The 21,783-nt window shown below is 48.6% G+C and overlaps 1 protein-coding gene across 1 annotated transcript in view; it reads right to left on the bottom strand.

Moving 5' to 3' along the window:
• The window catches only part of PLCL1 (phospholipase C like 1 (inactive)), a 189,466-nt gene that overhangs the window by 21,447 nt on the left and 146,236 nt on the right, over positions 1-21,783 (bottom strand). Inside the window, 2 exon segments of the mRNA XM_038749251.1 lie at positions 4,239-4,418; positions 4,420-6,723. Coding sequence (XP_038605179.1) covers positions 4,239-4,418; positions 4,420-6,672 — 2,433 coding nt within the window. The 5' untranslated portion in view covers positions 6,673-6,723.

Here is a 21,783-nt window from a genome sequence, read left to right as displayed (position 1 = left end):
TTCAACATCCCTGAGTGCCCTTGTATCTACCGAGGTGCTTAGAACAGTGCCTGGCATGTAGTAAACTCATCACAAATATCGCTAAATAAAAGAGTTTTTGATCTAGAGGGAAAGACTGACAGTAAAATACCATTTAAAAAAAGAGAGTTCCAAGGAGAACCCCAGAAGCAGCATGGCCTAGTGGCTAGTGCCCTTGGCCTGGGAGTAAGAAGAACCCAGGTTCTAATCCCGGCTCTGCCATGCGTCTGCTGTGTGACCTTGGGCAAGTCACTTCACTTCTCTGGGCCTCAGTTCCTTCATCTGTAGAATGGGGATGAAGACTGTGAGCCCCAGACAAGAACTGCATCCAACCCGATTAACCTTTATAATAATGATGGCATTTGTTAAGCGCTTACTCTCCCCCTTTTAGACTGTGAGCCCACTGTTGGGTAGGGACTGTCTCTAGATGTTGCCAACTTGGACTTCCCAAGCGCTTAGTACAGTGCTCTGCACACAGTAAGCGCTCAATAAATACGATTGAGGATGATGATGATGCTTACTAGGTGCCAAGCACTGTTCTAAGCGCTGGGGAGGATATAAAGTGATCAGGTTGTCCCACGTGGGGCTCACAATCTTAATCCCCATTTTACAGACGAGGTAACTGAGGCACAGAGAAGTGAAGTGACTGCCCAAAGTCACAAAGCTGACAATTGGCAGAGCAGGGATTTGAACCCATGACCTCTGACTCCCAAGCCACGCTGCTTCTCTTTATCTATATCAGGCCTTAAAAACCATGATTATTATTATTACCAGTGCCCGGCACATAGTAAGCGCTTCGCAGATACCATTAAATAAAAAAGAGTTTCTAATCTAGAGGGACAGGCTGACAATAAAATGCCATAAAAAAGAAAAAATCTCTGAGGAGACCTCTCACCTCGGCCCCGGCCGTTATCATCAATCGTATTTATTGAGCGCTTACTATGTGCAGAGCACTGTACTAAGCGCTTGAGGAGATGGCAGCAGTACCTGACACAGTGAAGCAGCATGGCTTGGTGGCTAGAGCCCAGGCATGGGAGCCGGAAGGGCCTGGGTTCTAATCCCGGCTCCACCACGGCTGCTGTGTGAACTTCGGCAACTCACTTCACTTCTCTGGGCCTCAGTTCCCTCATCTGGAAAGTGGGGACGAAGAGTGTGAGCCCCATGTGGGACAAGGACTGTGTCCAACCAAATTAAATTGTATCTAACCCAGTGCTTAGAACAGTGCTAGGCAGTGCAAGCGCTTAGTACAGTGCTCTGCACACAGTAAGCGCTCAATAAATACGATTGATGACCTAGTAAGCACTTAAGAAATTCATTCATTCATTCCATTGAATTGATTGAGTGCTTACTGCATGCAGAGCACTGTACTACCACTACTACTAATAATAATGGCATTTGTTTAGCGCTTACTAAATGCCACTATTCTAATAATAATAATAATAATAATAATGATGATGGCATTTGTTAAGCGCTTACTATGTGCAAAGCACTGTTCTAAGCGCTGGGGAGGATACAAGGTGTTCAGTTTGTCCCACGTGGGGCTCACAGTCTTAATCCCCATTTTACAGATGAGGGAACTGAGGCTCAGAGAAGTGAAGTGACTTGCCCAAAGTCACACAGCTGACAAGCGGTTCCCTCGTCCCCCTCTCCATCCCCCCATCTTACCTCCTTTCCTTCCCCACAGCACCTGTATATATGTATATATGTTTGTACATATTTGTTACTCTATTTATTTATTTTACTTGTACATATCTATTCTATTTATTCTATTTTGTTAGTATGTTTGGTTTTGTTCTCTGTCTCCCCCTTTTAGACTGTGAGCCCACTGTTGGGTAGGGACTGTCTCTAGATGTTGCCAACTTGTATTTCCCAAGCGCTTAGTACAGTGCTCTGCACACAGCAAGCGCTCAATAAATATGATTGATGATGACGATGAAGCGGCAGAGCCAGGATTTGAACCCATGACCTCTGACTCCAAAGCCTGTGCTCTTTCTACTGAGCCATGCTGCTTCTCCTACTCCTACTCCTTCTCCTATTCTAAGCGCCGGGGGAGATACGAGGTTATCAGGTTGTCCCAGGTGGGGCTCACAGTCTTCCTCCCCACTTTGCAGATGAGGTCACTGAGGCCCAGAGAAGTGAAGTGGCTTGCCCAAAGTCACACAGCTGCCAAGTGGCGGAGCCGGGATTAGAACCCACGACCTCTGACTCCCAAGCCCTTGCTCAAAGCGCTTGGGAAAGTACAATACGGCAGTAAACAGTGACATTCCCTGCCCACAATGAGCTTACAGTCTAGAGGAGGGGGCGATCCCATCATCATCACCATCACCATCATCAATATTATTATTATTATTATTATTAACAGTGCCTGGCACATTGTAAGCGTTCCACAAACACCTTTAAATATATAATCTATATATTTTATAGATTAAATATTAAATAGATTAAATAGATTATAGATTAAATATTTTATAATATTTATATCTATTTTATATTTTTATAACCTAGAGAGGAAAAATAACACTCAAAAACCTTAAAAAAAAGAAGGAATCTCCCAGGAGAGCCTCCCCTACACACCTCATGGGAGTTATTATCCTTGTGAGGTGACGACAGCAGTGGAGAAAGGTACCAAGCACATACTAAGCGCTTCACAAATACCACTAAATAAAAAAGAGTTTATAATCAAGGGGGGGAAGCCTGACACTGAAATACCATAAAGAAGAAGAAATCTCTGAGGAGACCCCCGCCTCGGCCCCGGCCATTATTATCACCGTGAGGAGATCATCATCATCATCATCAATCATATTTATTGAGCGCTTACTGTGTGCAGAGCACTGTACTAAGCGCTTGGGAAGTACAAGTTGGCAACATATAGAGACAGTCCCTACCCAACAGTGGGCTCACAGTCTAAAAGGAGATGGTAGCAATACCCGCCAAATAGAAGCAGCGTGGCCCAGTGGGTAGAGCCCAGGCCTGGTTCTAATCCAGGCTCCGCCACGTCTGCTGTGTGACCTTGGAAAAGTCCCTTCCCTTCTCTGGGCCTCAGTTACCTCTGTGGAAAATGGGGATTAAGACCGTGAGCCCGACGCGGGACGAGGACTGCGTCCAATCTGATTAAACTGTAGCCACCCCGGGGCTTACAGCAGTCCTTGGCACGTAGTAGGCGCTTAACCAGTACCATTCTTATTGTATTATCACTTAGTAAGCGCTTCACAAATGCTATTAAAGGGAAAAGAGTTTGAAATCTAGAGGGGAGGACCGACACTAAAATACCACTCAAAAAAAAGGAAGCTCCGAGGAGATCAGGGAGCAGGGAGGGGCGTGGCTCAGGGAAAGAGCCCGGGCTTTGGAGTTGGAGTTCATGGGTTCGAATCCCGGCTCCGCCAACTGTACGGCTGGGTGACTTTGGGCAAGCCGCTTCACTTCTCTGTGCCTCAGTTACCTCATCTGTAAAATGGGGATTAAGATTGTGAGCCCCCCCGGCGTGGGACAACCTGATCACCTGGTAACCTCCCCAGCGCTTAGAACAGTGCTTTAGAACAAGGCCCTGCTGAGAGCTCACCTCCTCCAGGAGGCCTTCCCAGACTGAGCCCCTTCCTTCCTCTCCCCCTCGTCCCCCTCTCCATCCCCCCCATCTTACCTCCTTCCCTTCCCCACAGCACCTGTATAGATGTATATATGTTTGTACATATTTATTTATTTATTTATTTTACTTGTACATATCTATTTATTTTATTTTGTGAGTATGTCTGGTTTTGTTCTCTGTCTCCCCCTCTCAGACTGTGAGCCCACTGTTGGGTAGGGACCGTCTCTAGATGTTGCCAATTTGTACTTCCCAAGTGCTTAGTCCAGTGCTCTGCACATAATAAGCGCTCAATAAATACGATTGATCGTCCCCCTCTCCATCCCCCCATCTTACCTCCTTCCCTTCCCCACAGCACCTGTATATATGTACATATGTTTGTACAGATTTATTACTCTATTTTATTTGTACATATCTATTCTATTTATTTTGTGAGTATGTTTGGTTTTGTTCTCTGTCTCCCCCTTTTAGACCGTGAGCCCACTGTTGGGTAGGGACCGTCTCTAGACGTTGCCAATTTGTACTTCCCAAGCGCTTAGTCCAGTGCTCTGCACATAGTAAGCGCTCAATAAATACGATTGATTGATTGATTGCTTTGCCATAGTAAGTGCTTAATAAATGCCATCATTATTATTATTACCTGCAGGTTCTCTTTGACGTCCGTGGCCTCCCGGAGCGGATGCACGGCCGTCTTGAAGACGTCGTCCACGGCCCTGAGGCCGGTGTTCCTCAGCAGGGTGTACTCCCGGGCCCGCTTGCCAATGCGTCCGGACAGGCTGCGCTTCTGGGCCTTGCCCCCGCCGCCGCCGCCCCCCCCCCCCGGCCCCGCCGCCCCCGCCCCCCACCCCGCCGCCCCGGTCGGCCACGGCCACGTGGACGAAGAGCGAGGCCTGCTCCAGGGGCTCGCCGGCGAAGGACAGCAGGGGCACGTGGCGGTAGCCCTGCTGCAGGCAGTCGAAGGGGACGGAGTACTGGCCGATGAAGTCGTCCCCGATGTAGTCGTCGTCCAGGACGACGAAGCGGACCACGGCCAGCTCGGGGAGGGCCAGTCGGAACTCGAAGGACTCGTCGAAGACGGGGTCGTCGCCGTTCTGCCGGACGGTCTTGGTCCTGCGCTCGGAGCAGTCGGCCGGGATGCCGTGGACCTCCACGCAGACGTAGGGGTCGGTCACGTCCCCCTTGGCCCCGGCCCCCTTGGGCTTGGGGAAGTTCTGCCCGCTGATGACCTTGACGTGGAGGGCCTGAGGGGAGATGCCGGGGACGGCCCCCTTGGTATTGGCGCTGAAGTAGGAGACCTCGTCCCTCATGACGGCGGGCCGGAGAACGTACCCACACCCGCCGTTCTGGAGGAACCAGCCCGTGTGGAGGTCCATCATGGGGCCCGGAGTCTGGAAGTCCATGGTCACCAACTGGCAGCCGCTGTTCCAGAAGGCCTGCGGGTTGGGGTTGCCGGAGTCCGGCCTCCCGGGGGCCGGGTGGACCCTGGACAGGAACCGCTTGTTGCGGTTGACCAAGACCTCCGGGGACTCGTTGGCGAGGCGGCTGGCCTCCGGCTCGCTGAAGGAGCGGATCTCCCAGGAGGCCCGGCCCCCGGCCGCCTCCCGCGGGTCCCGGGAGCCGTCCGACCGGCCGACGGCCAGCAGGTCGGACAGATCCCGGCAGAGGCGGAGGGGCCGCCGGGCCCCCTCTCCGTCCTGGTCGTCGGGGACGTCTCCCTCGGGGGCGGCCCAGCCGGGCGGCAGCTTCCTCCCCTCGACGACCACCAGGCCCCTCAGCGCCTCGGGGGACGGGAGCGGGGCGTCCGGGCCCGGGGGCCGCCCGCCGAAGAGCTTGGGCCCGAAGACCCCCTTCAGGTGCCGGGCCATGACCTTCTGCTGCTGGACGGAGCAGCGGTGGTCCAGGCAGAGGATCAGGGGGAAGGCGGAGGCCGCGAAGGCGAAGCGGTCGATGACCTCCAGGGCCTGGCGGAAGGACGGCGGGGCCGGGGCCGCCCCGCCCAGGACGGGCTCCCCGTCCGGCCCGTCGCGGACGTCCAGCTGGACGCTCCTGCAGCCCGTCCGGAGCGCCAGCTCGTAGGCCCGGAGGTCGTCGGCCGGCCCCCCGAGCCGGTCCGCGGCCCGACGCGGGGCCCGCGAGGAACTGATGTAGTAGTGGGAGAGCGGGCGGCTCATGTCCTGGGTGACCTTGAGCCGCTCGGGGTCAAAGAGGTCGCACTCGGGGGACAGCAGGTAGCGGGTGAAGCCGTCGATGGCCAGGAAGCCCTGACGGCGGCCTTCCTCGGAGGGCTCGTAGCGGCGGACGATGTCCCGGCACAGGGCCTCGCTGGCCCCGGCCACCCCCTGCTCAGCCTCCAGGAAGAGCAGCAGGTCGCCGGCATCGACGAACTCTTTGTTCTTGGAGATCTGGACCAGGAGGAAGTACACCTCGGGCCGCGTGCACAGCTCACTGAACACCTCGCAGAACTCCTCCCGGGTGACCCGCGTGGTCAGCTTCTCTTTGCTCCTCTGGATCTCCTTGAAGCGCAGGCGGATCCGGGCCTCCTTCAGGGCCGGGGCCAGCCGGCGGATCTGCCGCACGGCCTCCTCCTCCGGCAGGATGCCGTTGCCCTCCGCATCGGCCTCCTCGAAGACCGATTTGAGCCAGGCCAGCCTCGGGGGGTCCCCGCCGGCCCCCGGCGGCTCCGGGCCCTGCCGGAGACGGGACACCAGGTACCTCAGGCCCGACACCCAGATGTTGGCCACGTCGGCCGAGCGGGCCACCAGGTCCAGGGACTCGTAGTGGTCGCCGTGCAGGATGGACAGGGCGCAGTCTTCACACAGCTGGTCCGCCAGGCCGTTGTGGCGGAAGGTGTCCGTGTTCTTGCCCGGCCGGATCTCCCGGATGGCTGAGATGTCCAGCCGGGCCTTGTCCGGGTCCTTCTTGGAGGGCTCCCAGCGCAGGGCCTGGAGGTCGCCGTCCAGGGTGAAGAAGCGGTTGTAGAGGCGGGAGTTGGGGCGGACCTTTTTCAGCTCGCAGCCGGCCTGCATGAAGCTGATGCAGTCGCTGGCGCTGCTGATCTTCTTCTCCGACGGCATGCTGCTGAACGACACTGTCTTTTTCTGCCCGCCTTTCTGGTTCGCGGGGTCCTGGGCAGGGGAGACACGGGGAAAAGAGTCCGTGAGTCTCCTTCGACCGCGGGCACGGGAGCCTCGGAAGCCAAGTGGGGAGAGTCCATCGGGGGGATTGACTGAATGCTTTCTGAGGGTGGAGTGCTGGGCTACCGACTTTGTTCCAGCATACTCTCCCAGACGCGCTCTGGGCACGTTACTCCCCTCCTCAAAAATCTCCAGTGGCTACCAGTCAACCTACACATCAAGCAAAAACTCCTCACTCTCGGCTTCAAGGCTGTCCATCCCCTGGCCCCCTCCTACCTCACCTCCCTTCTCTCCTTCTCCGGCCCAGCCCGCACCCTCCGCTCCTCTACTGCTCACCTCCTCACTGGGCCTCGTTCTCGCCTGTCCCATCGTCGACCCCCGGCCCACGTCCTCCCCCGGGCCTGGAATGCCCCCAATCCCTCCGCACGTCCGCCAAGCTGGCTCTCTTTCTCCCGTCAAAGCCCTACTGAGAGCTCACCTCCTCCAGGAGGCCTTCCCACACTGAACCCCCTTTTTCCTCTCCCCGTCCCCCCACCCTACCTCCTTCCCCTCCCCACGGCACCTGTATATATGTTTGTACAGATTTATTACTCTATTTATTTTACTTGTACATATTTACTATTCTATTTATTTTGTTACTGATGTGCATTTAGCTTTACTTCTGTTTATTCTGATGACTTGACTCCTGTCCACATGTTTTGTTTTGTTGTCTGTCTCCCCCTTCTAGACTGTGAGCTCGTTGTTGGGTAGAGACTGTCTCTATATGTTGCCAACTTGTACTTCCCAAGCGCTTAGTACAGTGCTCTGCACACAGTAAGCACTCAATAAATATGATTGAATGAATGAATGCTCAGCCCGCAGGAGACGCTCAATAAATACCACTGAAGGATCGTACTGAGCACCCGGGAGAGTATGACACTACGGAGTTGGAAGGCGCGATCCCCGCCCGACTCCACCACTTAATAATAATAATAATAATGGCATTTATTAAGCGCTTACTATGTACAAAGCACTGTTCTAAGCGCTGGGGGGGATACAAGGTGATCACATTGTCCCACGTGGGGCTCACACTCTTAAATCCCCATTTTACAGATGAGGTCACTGAGGCCCAGAGAAGTGAAGTGCCTTGCCCAAAGTCACACAGCTGATAAGCAGCGGAGTCGGGATTTGAACCCATGAACTGTGATCCCAAAGCCCGTGGTCTTCCCACTGCACCACGTTGCTTCTCTGCTTCACTTGTTTGCTGGGTGACCCTGGATAAATCACTTCACTTTTCTGTGCCTCAGTCCCCTCACCTGGAAAATGGGGATTAAGACTGTGAGCCCCACGTGGGACAATCTAATTACCTTGTATTTACCCTAGCGCTTAGAACAGTGCTGGGCACATAGTAAGCGCTTAACAAATACCATAATTATTATTATTATTGTTACTATTATTGTTACCTCATCTGGAAAACGGGGATTAAAATTGTGAGCCCCACGTGGGACAACCTGATTACCCTGTATCTACCCCAACACTTGGAACAGCGGTTGGCACCTAGTAAGCACTTAACGAATACCATAATTATTGTTTATTATTATTATTATTATTATTATTATTATTATTGTTATTATTATTACTACTACAATCCCCCTTCTCTGCTCAATAAATACCACGGATGGATGGATTGATTGACTGTACCAAGTGCTTGGGAGAGTACAACACTCCCAAGTTGGCAGATGCAATCCTTGTCCTAAAGGAGCTTAAAATTCTCCTTCACGTCTCATTCATTCAATCGTATTTAGTGAGCGCTTACTGTGCGCAGAACACTGTACTAAGCGCTTGACAGATTACAGTACAACGATAAACAGATACAGTCCCTGCCCACAACAAACTTACAGTCTAGAGGATCTCCGGTCTCCTTCTCTCTGCCTCTATGTACCTCTAACTCTTAACCTATCAAGTCTGTCTCCCCCCACTAAATTAGATTGTGAGCTCCTTGTGGGCAGAGAATGTGCTGGTTTGTTGTTCTATTGTACTCTCCCAAGCACTTAATACAGTGCTCTGCACTCAGTAAGCGCTCAATAAATAATGTTCCTGAGCCCTGTACTAGTTGCTTGGGAGAGGACAATTGAGTTAATAGACCGGATACCCACCCTTAAGGAATTTACTGTGTGCAGAGAGCTATATACCAAACATTTGGGAGCCAACAATACAATAGAGTTGGAAGACAAGCTCCTGATGATGATGCTATTTTTTGAGCACCTAACTGTGGGGAGAGCACTGTACTAGGTGTTTGAGAGAGTAGAACATCATCATCATCATCATCATCAATCGTATTTATTGAGCGCTTACTATGTGCAGAGCACTGTACTAAGCGCTTGGGAAGTACAAATTGGCAACATATAGAGACAGTCCCTACCCAACAGTGGGCTCACAGTCTAAAAGAACACAACAGAGTTGGTAGCCTAGCCCATGAGGAGCTGATTGTCTATGGGGGGAGATGGATCAATCAATCAATCAATCGTATTTATTGAGCGCTTACTGTGTGCAGAGCACTGTACTAAGCGCTTGGGAAGTACAAGTTGGCAATATATAGAGACAGTCCCTACCCAACAGTGGGCTCACAGTCTAAAAGATGGTAGATAGAGGGTACAATAAATTATGGATAAGGAAAATGGTAGAATATGAGGATTTGGACATAAGTGCCGGAGCGTACCCCTTAAGTATCAAAGTGCTTAGGAGAGGCAGTGTGGCCTAGTGGATAGAGCCCGGATCTGGGAATCGGAAAGACCTGGGCTCTAATCCCGGCTCTGCCGCTTGTCTGCTGTGTGACCTTGGACAAGTCACTTCACTTCTCTCGGCCTCTTCTAGAAAATGGGGATTAAGACGGTGACCCCATTTGAGAAAGGGACTGTGTCCAACCTGATTAACTTGCATCTACCCCAGTGCTTAGAACAGTACCGGGCACACAGTAAGCGCTTAACAAATACCGTTATTATCATTATTATTATTACAATTATTACACAACCAAATGCTTAGGTGAGGCAGAAGGGAGAGAGGATAGGGGAAACGAGAACTTAATCAAAGGAGTCCGAACCCATCTACCCCTAGCAGCAGAGATATAACTTTGAGTGATACAGATATTAGAGTTATTAAATTGATTCTAATCTTTGATTCACCATTGCGGACAATTTTCTCTTTGGGAAAATCCTGCACTTGGCCTTTCTTCGGACAGGCAGCAAGTAGGCTTTTAGAGGCTAGCACATTTATCACAGGAAAACGAGCTGAGTTAGGAAATACATTTTTCCGGGGTGTAATATTAGATTTTCGGCTCGCTCCTTTTCTTCCGGGCTAGGAAGACTTTTCCTGCTCTGCTCTCCATCCTGAACAGTTTGAAGGATGGATACTATCTGCTTCCGCCCAGCTTCCTCTCCATTTCTCTTTTTTCACCTCCCCACAGACCATCAGCTCCTCTAGGGGAGGGATTTTGTCTTCAAACTGCATTGTCTTCACCCAGGCACTTAGTACACAGTACTTTGCACTCAGTAGACTGCAAATTCGTTGAGGATAGGGATCCCGTCTCCTAACTCTAGCGTACTTTCACTAGCAACTAGTACAATGCTCATAACACAGTGTGCTCTCAGCTCCTTGAGAGCAGAAATCTTGTCTACTAATTCTTTTGGAGTCTCCCAAGCACTTAGTCCAGGGCTTTGCATACAAAAGACGTCCAGTACATAGTACTGGTTGATCTTTTTGGAATCAGGTAGACTTTTGGCCTAAAGGAAAAGGAGCTCATTGGTATTCATTAAGTGCCTATCTACCTCCTCCACAATCCACAATCTCAAGAACCAACACCACATCCCTGAAAGGAAAATTCCTATAAGTCCCTAGGTCCCCAAGGGAAAATCTCTGAGAATTCACTTTAAATTTAGAACCGATTTGGGAGGCCGGATCTCTTTTTCCTTCCTTCCCCCTCCCTTTCTTGCTCTCTGTCCATCCCTCTTCTCTGTTCACTTACTAATGGTGGTATTTGTTAAGTTCTCCTTCCTTCCCAGGGTTGTTGTGAGGGCTATTGATGTGAGGGGGAGACAGACTAACATAAATAAATAAATGACAGATATGGACATAAGTGGTGTGGTGCTGGGAGGGGGAATGAATGAAGGGAGAAAGTCTGGGCGACGCAGAAGGGAGAGGGAGAAGAGGAAAGTGCGGGGGCTCAGTCAGGGAAGGCATCTTGGAGGAGACGGGCCTTCGGTAAGGCTGTGAAGTGGGGGAGAGTCATTGTCTGTCAGATATGAGGAGGAAGGGTGTTCCGGGCCAGAGTTCAGCGGCGAGATAGACGAGACGGAGGCCCAGTGAGAAGGTTGGCATTTAGAGGAGTGAAGTGTGTGGGCTGGGGTGGAGGAGAAGTGAAGTGAAGTAGGAGGGGGCAAGGTGATGGACTGTCTTAAAGCCAATGGTGAGGAGTTTTTGTTTGATGTAGAGGAGGATAGGCAACCACTGGAGTTTTTTAAAGAGTGGGGAGACATGGCCTGAACATTTTTGTAGAAAAATGACACGGGCAGCAGAGTGAAGTATGGACTGGATTTGGGAGAGACAGGAGGCTGGGAGGTCAACAAAAAGGTTGACAAAATAATCAAGGCAGGAGAGGACAACCAATCAATCTGCGCATCAGGCAGAAACTCCTCACCCTGAGCTTCAAGGCTGTCCATCCCCTCGCCCCCTCCTACCTCACCTCCCTTCTCTCCTTGTCCAGCCCAGCCCGCACCCTCCGCTCCTCTGCTGCTAATCTCCTCCCCGTACCTCGTTCTCGCCTGTCCCGCCATCGACCCCTGGCCCACGTCCTCCCCCGGGCCTGGAATGCCCCCAATCCCTCTGCCCATCCGCCAAGCTAGCTCTCTTCCTCCCCTCAAGGCCTACTGAGAGCTCACCTCCTCCAGGAGGCCTTCCCAGACTGAGCCCCTTCCTTCCTCTCCCCCTCGTCCCACTCTCCACCCCCCCATCTTACCTCCTTCCCTTCCCCGCAGCACCTGTATATATGTATATATGCTTGTACATATTTATTACTCTATTTATTTATTTATTTTATTTTACTTGTACATATCTATTCTATTTATTTTATTTTGTTAGTATGTTTGGTTTTGTTCTCTGTCTCCCCCTTTTAGACTGTGAGCTCACTGTTGCGTAGGGACTGTCTCTATATGTTGCCAACTTGTATTTCCCAAGCGCTTAGTACAGTGCTCTGCACACAGTAAGAGCTCAATAAATGTGATTGATGATGGTGATGATGATAAGGGATTGTATTAATCTGGTAGCTGTTTGGCTGGAGAGGAAGGGCGGGTTTTAGTGATGTTCTGAAGGTGGGACCGACAGGATTTAGTGATGGATTGAATGTGTGGGTTGAAAAAAGCAGCGTGGCCTAGTGGAAAGAGACCAGGCTTGGGAGTCAGAGGACGTGGTTTCTAATCCCGGCTCCGCCACTTGTCTGCTGGGTGACCGTGGGCAAGTCACTTCACTTCTCTGTGCCTCAGTTCCCTCATCTGTAAAATGGGGATTAAGACTGTGAGCCCCACGTGGGACAACCTGATCGCCTTGTATCTACCCCAGCGCTTAGAACAGTGCTTGACACATAGTAAGCACTTAACAAATACCATTATTATTATTATTAGTAGTAGTATACCCCAGTAAGATGGGGATTAAGACTGTGAGCCTCACATGGGACTGTGTCCCATCTGATTAGCTAGTATCTACCCCAGTGCTTAGAACAGTGCATGGTACATTGTAAGCGCTTAACAAATACCATCATCATCATCATCACTATTATTATTATTATTATTATTATTATTATTATTATTCCCCAGTAAGATGGGGATTAAGACTGTGAGCCCCACGTGGGACTGTGTCCAATCTGATTAGCTAGTATCTACCCCAGTGCTTAGAACAGTGCTTGGCACATAATAAGCTCTTAACAAATACCATTATTATTATCATGAGAGAGAGAAGTCGAGGATAATGCCAAGGTTGCGGGCTTGTGAGACAGGAAGGATGGTGGTGCCACCTACAGCGTTGGGAAAGTCACGGGGAGGACAGGATGTCGGCTGAGTGACCTTGAGCAAGTCACTTCGCTTCTCTGGGCCTGTTACCTCATCTGTAAAATGGGGATCAAGACAGTAATTCCCACGTGGGACAGGGATTGGGTCCAACCTGGTTAGCTTGTCTCCACCCCAGCACTTAGTACAGTGGCCGGCACATAATAAATGCTTACCAAAAACCATTAAAAAAAAAAAAAGGAAGATCATCTCACCAGAAGAGAGCAGGCTGGTCAAATAAATTCCTTATCAGAAACCATGCAAACGAAGCTCACTGGCTGCTATTTTTCCCTCAGGAGAAACTCAACCAGGTCAGTCTTCTCCTCTGAGCAGACACCAGATATATTCACCAGGACTCTCGTGGCTTTGACATAATTTACTGTACCATCTCAATCAGCTCCTCAGGGCCCTCCTTTCCTCTTTTCCCGCTCCCTTCTGCATCACCCTGACTTGCTCTCTTTATTCACCATCTCCCCTAGCCCAGCCCCACACCACTTACGTTCATATCTGTAATTAATTTATTCATATTAACGTCCGTCTCCCCCTCTAGACGGTAAGCTTGTTGTATTATATTATATTATGTTATAATATAATATATTATATTATATTGTATTTTACAGCTGGGGCTGTATTATATTGTTGTGCTGTCCTCTCCCGAGTGCTTAGTACAGTGCTCTGCACACCGTAAACGCTCAATAAATATGATTGATTGATAGGTGTATCAGTGACCTGGGCCCCTCCGCTCCAGGCAAACGACTCATCTCTTCTTTCTCCCAACACACGGAAAAATAAAAGCCCTTATTAGATTCATTCATTCCTTCAATCGTATTTATTGAGCACTTATTGTGTGCAGAGCACTCTACGAAGCACTTGGGAGAGGCAACAGAACTATAGAGAGATACATTCCCTGCCCACAACAAGCTTACAGTTAACCACTGCCTTTCTTTTCTCTTAAAATCATCTGATGCAAGCCTCTTTTTTATGGTATTTGTTAAGTGCTTACTGTGAGTCAAACACTGTTCTAAGCACTGGGATAGGTACAAATAAATTAAGTCAGACACAGCCCCTGTCATCATCATCATCATCATCATCAATCGTATTTATTGAGGGCTTACTGTGTGCAGAGCACTGTACTAAGCGCTTGGGAAGTACAAAATTGGCAACATATAGAGACAGTCCCTACCCAACAGTGGGCTCACAGTCTAAAAGGGGGAGACAGAGAATAAAACCAAACATAATAACAAAATAAAATAAATAGAATAGATATGTACAAGTAAAATAAATAAATAAATAATTAGAGTAATAATTTACTGTCCTGCATGGGGCTCACGGTCTAAGTACAGGGAGAACAGGTACTGAGGGAATTTTGAAGAAAAGAATAGAAATTGGGGAGTAGTGGGTAGAGAAGCAACGTGGCTTAGTGAAAAGAGCATGGGCTTGGGAGTCAGAAGTCATGGGTTCTAATCCTGGCTCTGCCGCTTTTCAGCTGTGTGACCTTGGGCAAGTCACTTAACTTCTCTGTGCCTCAGTTACCTTATCTGTAAAATGGGGATGAAGACTGTGAACCCATGTGGGACAACCTGATGACCTTGTCTCTATCCCAGGGCTTAGAACAGTGCTTGGCACATAGTAAGCGCTTAACAAATACCAACAATATTATTATTATTATTTTACAGTTGAGGAACTGAGGCCCAGAAAAGTTCATTCATTCACTCATTCATTTAATCATATTCATTGAGCACTTACTGTGTGCAGAACACAGTATTAAGTGCTTGGAAGAGGACAATACAACAATAAATAGACACGTTCCCTGCCCACAATGAGTTTACAGTCTAGGAGCAGGAGACGGACATCAATAGAAATAAATAAATGACAGGCTTGGACATACATGGTGTGGGGTTGGTAGGAGAAATAAATAAAGGGAACAAGTCAAGGCGATGCAGAAGGGAGTGGGAGATGAGGAAAAGTGGGGTTAGTCTGGGAAGGCATCTTGGAGGAATTGGGCCTTCAATAAGGCTTTGAAGGCGGGGAGAGTCATTGTGTGTGGGATTTGGGAGAGCATTCCGGGCCGGAGGCAGGATGTGGGCCAGGGGTTGGCGACGAGACAGGTCTCCCTGTCTCCCCCTTTTAGACTGTGAGCCCACTGTTGGGTAGGGACTGTCTCTATATGTTGCCAACTTGTACTTCCCAAGCGCTTAGTACAGTGCTCTGCACACAGTAAGCGCTCAATAAATACGATTGATGATGATGATGACAGGTGGGAGTGGAGGCCCAGGGAGAAGGTCAACATTAGAGGAGCAGAGTGTGAGGGCTGGGTTAAGAGTAGGAGAGTAGCGAGGTGAAGAGACTTGCCCACAGTCACACAGCAAGCAATTGCAGAGCCGGATTAGAACCCAGGGATTAGAGCAGGGATTATTCATTCATTCATTCATTCATTCAATCGTATTTATTGAGTGCTTACTGTGTGCAGAGCACTGTACTAAGCGCTTGGGAAATACAAGTTGGCAACCTATAGAGACGGCCCCTACCCAACAACGGGCTCACAGTCTAGAAGGGGGAGAAGGTCATGGGTTCTAATCCCGGCTCCACCACTTGTCAGCTGTGTGACTTTGGGCAAGTTACTTCACTTCTCTGCACCTCAGTGACCTCATCTGTAAAATGGGGATGAAGACTGTGAGCCTCACGTGGGACAACCTGATGACCTTGTATCTACCTCAGCGTTTAGAACAGTGCTTGACACGTAGTAAGCACTTAACAAATACCATCATCGTCATCAGGCTGCGCTGCTACTCTAGGTCATGATGCTTTTGGCCGCTTTCTCTTGGAAACCCTGTCCATGTCGAAAAGATCAGAACACCCTAACTTTTTGCAACATGGAGGTAAACCAGCCTCCTCTGGACTGGACACAACTGTGCCACAGCAACGACAGGGAAAAATTAGGGGTTATTTTGAGGGCCACTTGTCTGCTGTGTGACCTTGGGCAAGTTACTTCACTTCTCTGCCCCTCAGTGACCTCATCTGTCAAATCAATCAATCAATCGTATTTATTGAGCGCTTACTCTGTGCAGAGCACTGGACTAAGTGCTTGGGAAGTACAAGTTGGCAACATACAGAGACAGTCATCATCATCATCATCAATCGTATTTATTGAGTGCTTACTGTGTGCAGAGCACTGTACTAAGCGCTTGGGAAGTACAAGTTGGCAACATATAGAGACAGTCCCTACCCAACAGTGGGCTCACAGTCTAAAAGGGGGAGACAGAGAACAAAACCAAACAAACTAACAAAATAAAATAAATAGAATAGATATGTACAAGTAATAAATAAATAAAGAGTAATAAATACGTACAAACATATATACATAAAAAACATGCATATGGCTGCCCACGATGAACTCACAGCCTAGAGGGGGGGACATTAATATAAATAGGTAGATAAATGAGTAAATCAATTACAAATATACACATCCATGCTGTGGGGATGGGCTACCCAACAGCGGGCTCACAGTCTAAAAGGGGGAGGCAGAGAACAAAACCAAACATACTAACAAAATAAAATAAATAGAATAGATATGTACAAGTAAAATAAATAAATAAATAAATAAATAGAGTAATAAATATGTACAAACATATATACAGGGAAGTCTTGTCTCATGCCGTCAAATCGTTTCCGATCCATAGCAACGCCACGGACACATCTCTCCCAGAATATGCCCCGTTCTCCATCTGCCATCGTTCCGGTAGCGGACCCGGCGAGTTTTCTTGTTAAAAATACCGAAGTGGTTCAACCACCACCAACTTCGGCACAGTCAACTCGAGTCTCCGCCCTTGACTCTCTCCCGGGCCGCTGCTGCCCAGTGTGGGGGAGTTTTGACTTGTTGCCGATGGCCCGCTCCTTGCTAGCCACTGGGAATGGACCGGACGGGCCCCTGCTTCACTCTCCCCCCCGTAGCCGGGACTAGTAGAGGACTGGAAACTCTCCAGGTGCCACCCTGGGAGGAGGACAGGTGAAGTAGCCAAATATAAAGATACGGACATAAGTGCTTGTAGGGCTAGAGAGAGGATTAAAGGGTATCAAGTGAATCGGCGATGCGGGTCCTTAACTTCTCTGTGCCCCACTGACCTCATCTGTAAAATAATAGTAATAATTACTATTACTCCCTTCAAGGCCCTGCTGAGAGCTCACCTCCTCCAGGAGGCCTTCCCAGACTGAGCCCCTTCCCTCCTCTCCCCCTCGTCCCCCTCTCCATCCCCCCATCTTACCTCCTTCCCTTCCCCACAGCACCTGTATATATGTATATATGGTTGTACGTATTTATTACTCTATTTATTTATTTATTTATTTATTTTACTTGTACATTTCTATCCTATTTATTTTATTTTGTTGGTATGTTTGGTTCTGTTCTCTGTCTCCCCCTTTTAGACTGTGAGCCCACTGTTGGGTAGGGACTGTCTCTATGTGTTGCCAATTTGTACTTCCCAAGCGCTTAGTACAGTGCTCTGCACATAGTAAGCGCTCAATAAATACGATTGATTGATTGATTAATAATAAAGGTAATTTGTTAAGCGCTTACAACGTGCCCAGCACTGTTCTCAGCGCTGAGGTAGATACAGGGTCATCAGGTGGTCCCACGTGGGGCTCACAGTCTTCATTCCCATTTTACAGATGAGGTAACTGGAGCACAGATAAGTTAAGTGACTTGCCCAGGGTCACACGGCAGATCAGTTGATGGAGCCGGCATCATCATCATCATCATCAATCATATTTATTGAGCGCTTACTGTGTGCAGAGCACTGTACTAAGCGCTTGGGAAGTACAAGTTGGCAACATATACAGTTCCTACCCAACAGTGGGCTCACAGTCTAAAAGGGGGAGACAGAGAACAAAACCAAACACACTAACAAAATAAAATAAATAGAATAGATATGTACAAGTAAAATAAATAAATAAATAGAGTAACAAATATGTACAAACATATATACATATATACAGGTGCTGTGGGGAAGGGAAGAAGGTAAGATGGGGGTGGAGAGGGCGACGAGGGGGAGAGGAAGGAAGGGGCTCAGTCTGGGAAGGCCTCCTGGAGGAGGTGAGCTCTCAGTAGGGCCGGCATTAGAACCCACATCCTCTTTCTCCCAAGCCCGGGCTCTTTCCACTAAGCCACGCTAATTCTCTGGGGACGAAACCATGAGCCCCATGTGGGACAGGGACTGCGTCCAACCTTATGTCTACCCCAGTGCTTAAACTTAGTACAGTGCCTCACACATGGAAAACACTTAAGTAAATTTTTAAAAAAGGGGGAGGGTGAATAGGACGGGAAAACCTCAAATTTCTGCTGTGTCGTCTACCTCCGCACTTGGTACGGTGCTTGGCTCGTGGTAAGCACCTCACAAACAGTATCCGAATTATGCTTATGATTTTATTACTATTATTATTAAGCTCACAGAAAAGTCCAGCTGCTCAATGCAAGCATATTTTGGGAGGCGAAGGCGATCCTGAGTTATCTTAAGTGGATATACTGCCAAAACCTCCCTGAGAGATGGCGTGAGAACTCCGAACGCCAGCGACAAAGCCCTTTTATCCCCGATTTACTTTCCCTCTGAAAGACATATTTAGAAATTGGTAATCACGCTCTTATGTAAACGCTCGGCCTGGTTGGCCCAATTGTTTAGAAGAAAAAGCCGCCAAATTGACTCTGTAAAAACAAACAGATCTCGGATAATCTCGGAAGAAAGGCAATCCAACCTCAGTAGTCAAGGATCATTCAGAGCAGGGACTCCGTCCATAACGAAAAAAGCCGCTCTGCATGAACAATAATAATAATAATAGTATTTGTTAGGTGCTTACTATGTGCCAAGCACTGTTCTAAGCACTGGGATAGATACAAGGTATCAGGTTGTCCCACTTGGGGCTCAGAAATCTTGATCCCCATTTTCCAGATGAGGTCACAGAGGCACAGAGAAGTGAAGTGACTTGCCCAAAGTCACACAGCTGGCAAGTGGAGGAGTCGGGATTAGAACCCACGACCTCTGACTCCCAAGCCCGGGCTCTTTCCACTAAGCCAATGTGGATTAATCTTCTGGGGACTAGATCGTCCCCAAATGGCGTAGTGAACAACGCCCGGGCCTGGGAGATGGTCATGGGTTCTAATCCTGGCTCCGCCACTTAACTGCTGTGTGACTTTGGACAAGTCACTTAACTTTTCTGTGCCTCAGTTACCCCTTCTGTAAAATAGGGGTGAAGACTGCGAGCCCCACATGGGACAACCTGATTACTTTGTATTTACGCCAGTGCTCAGAACAGTGCTTGGCACAAGGCAAGCGCTTAACAAATACCGTCATTAATATTATCATATTATTAATATTAATAAATGCTTAACAAATACCATTATTATTCATTGGAGGATGGATAACTCCTAAGGCCAGGGAGCCAGAAGAGAGGGAGAAACCAAGGAGGGAAGAGAGAGGCAGAGAGGAGAAAGGGGGAAAGGAAAAGGGTGAGGATGGGAGAACAGAGAGAGAAGGGAGTGAATATTTATTGAGCACTTACAGTGTGCAAAGCACTGTACTACGCACTTGGGAGAGTACGACAGAACAACAGACATATTCCTGCCCACAACGAGCTCACAGTCTGGAGGGAGGAGGGCAAGAGGATCTCCAACTGACCTCACCAAAAGAAAGGATGGAGGAGGAAAGCCGGAGGAGGAAAGAGAAGACAGGAAGAAGGAGGGAGTGAGAGGAGCAGAAGGGAGAGGGGAAAGAAGGAAGAAAGTGAAGGACACATCTCCTCCCTCTTCCCTAGCCAAAGGCAAGGATGTAAGCAATGCCACCGGCTAAGCCTTTGCAGGGGTGAAAGACAGAAATCTTGAGGGGCCGGCTCAAAGCGAGACATCTGGTCAATAATACTAGTGATGATGATATTTGTTAAGCACCTACCATGTGCCAAGCACTGTTCCAAGTGCTGGGGGAGATACAAGGTAATCAGGTTGTCCCACTTGGGGCTCACAGTCTTAATCCCCATTTTACAGATGAGGTCACTGAGGCCCAGAGAAGTGAAGTGACTTGCCGAGGGTCACACAACTGATGAGTGGTGGAGGCGGGATTAGAACCCACTACCTCTGACTCCCAAGCCTGCGCTCTTTCCACCGAGCCAGCTGACAAGTGCCTCTACTCCTCCTCCCCTCACCATCTCCCTGACTCCCTCCCTCAGCTCTATCCCCCGTCCCTGCCCCACAGCACTTGTGAATATATGTACATATTTCTTATTCTATTTATTCTATTAATGATTTATACATATCTATAATTTTATTTATTTATTTTGATGCTATTTATGCCTGTCTACTTGTTTTGATGTCCGTCTCCCCTCTTCTAGACTGTGAGCCCGTTGTTGGGAAGGGATTGTCTCTATCTGTAGCCAAATTATACTTTCCAAGTGCTTAGTACAATAATAATAGCATTTATTAAGCGCTTACTAGGTGCAAAGCACTGTTCTAAGCGCTGGGGAGGTCACAAGGTGATCAGGTTGTCCCACGGGGGGCTCACGGTCTTAATCCCCATTTTACAGATGAGGTAACTGAGGCCCAGAGAAGTGAAGTGACTTGCCCAGAGTCACACAGCTGGCAATTGGCAGAGCTGGGATTTGAACCCATGAACTATGACTCCAAAGCCCGGGCTCTTTCCACTGAGCCACGCTGCTTCTCTGTACAATAAATAAATACAATTGATTGAATGAAGGAAGGAAAGTGGTGGAGTCGGGATTAGAACCCACAACCTCTGATTCCCAAGCCTGGGCTCCGGCCACTGAGCCACTCCGCTTCTCTTCAACCTCCCGCCGCCGAATGCATTCCTCAAGTCCTCCCGTTCCATATCCAGAGATGGGGGCCCACTGATGAGGACTGAATATCAATCAATTAATCAATCGCATTTATTGAGCGCTTACTGCGTGCCGAGCACTGTACTAAGCGCTTGGGAAGTACAAGATGGCAACATCTAGAGACAGTCCCTACCGAACAGTGGGCTCACAGTCTAAAAGAATATCAGTTTTGGAATGGGATGTTTCTCTCTGCCCACTCCCAGGAGATAAAATTGTCTCCGATGAGATAAAATGACCAATCCCAAAGACGCACCACTCGGCCAGTCGTATTTCTTGAGCGCTTACTCTGTGCATAGCACAATAATAATAATAATAATAATAATAATAATAATAATAATGGCATTTAATAAGCACTTATTATGTGCAAAACACTGTTCTAAGTGCTGGGAAGGTTACAAGGTGATCAGATTGTCCCACATGGGGCTCACAGTCTTAATCCCCATTTTACAGATGAGGGAACTGAGGCCCAGAGAAGTAAAGTTGGGTAGGGACTGTCTCTATATGTTGCCAATTTGTACTTCCCAAGCGCTTAGTACAGTGCTCTGCACACAGTAAGCGCTCAATAAATACGATTGATGATGATGATGATGATGATGATAAAGTGACTCGCCCAAAGTCACACAGCTATCAATCAATCAATCGTATTTATTGAGCGCTTACTGTGTGCAGAGCACTGGACTAAGCACTTGGGAAGTACAAGTTGGCAACATAGAGAGACAGTCCTTACCCAACAGTGGGCTCACAGTCTAAAAGGGGGAGACTAACAGTCTAACAAGTGGCGGAGCCGGGATTTGAACCCATGACCTCTGATTCCAAAGCCTGGGCTCTTTCCACTGAGCCACGCTGCTTCTCCATAGTAATAATAATAATAGTAGTAATTATTATTAGTAATGATAATAGTAATAATAGTGAGTAATAATTAATAGTCTTTTAGACTGTGAGCCCACTGTTAGGTAGAGACTGTCTCTATATGTGGCCAACTTGTACTTCCCAAGCGCTTAGTACAGTGCTCTGCACACAGTAAGCACTCAATAAATACGATTGATTGAATAGTAAGTAGTAATAGTTATTATTACTACACCATAGTAGTAATAATAATATTAACAAT

Source organism: Tachyglossus aculeatus, chromosome 7, assembly GCF_015852505.1.
Source record: "Tachyglossus aculeatus isolate mTacAcu1 chromosome 7, mTacAcu1.pri, whole genome shotgun sequence".
In the NCBI taxonomy this organism is placed as follows: domain Eukaryota; kingdom Metazoa; phylum Chordata; class Mammalia; order Monotremata; family Tachyglossidae; genus Tachyglossus; species Tachyglossus aculeatus.
This window is presented reverse-complemented; position numbering and strand designations above follow the sequence as displayed.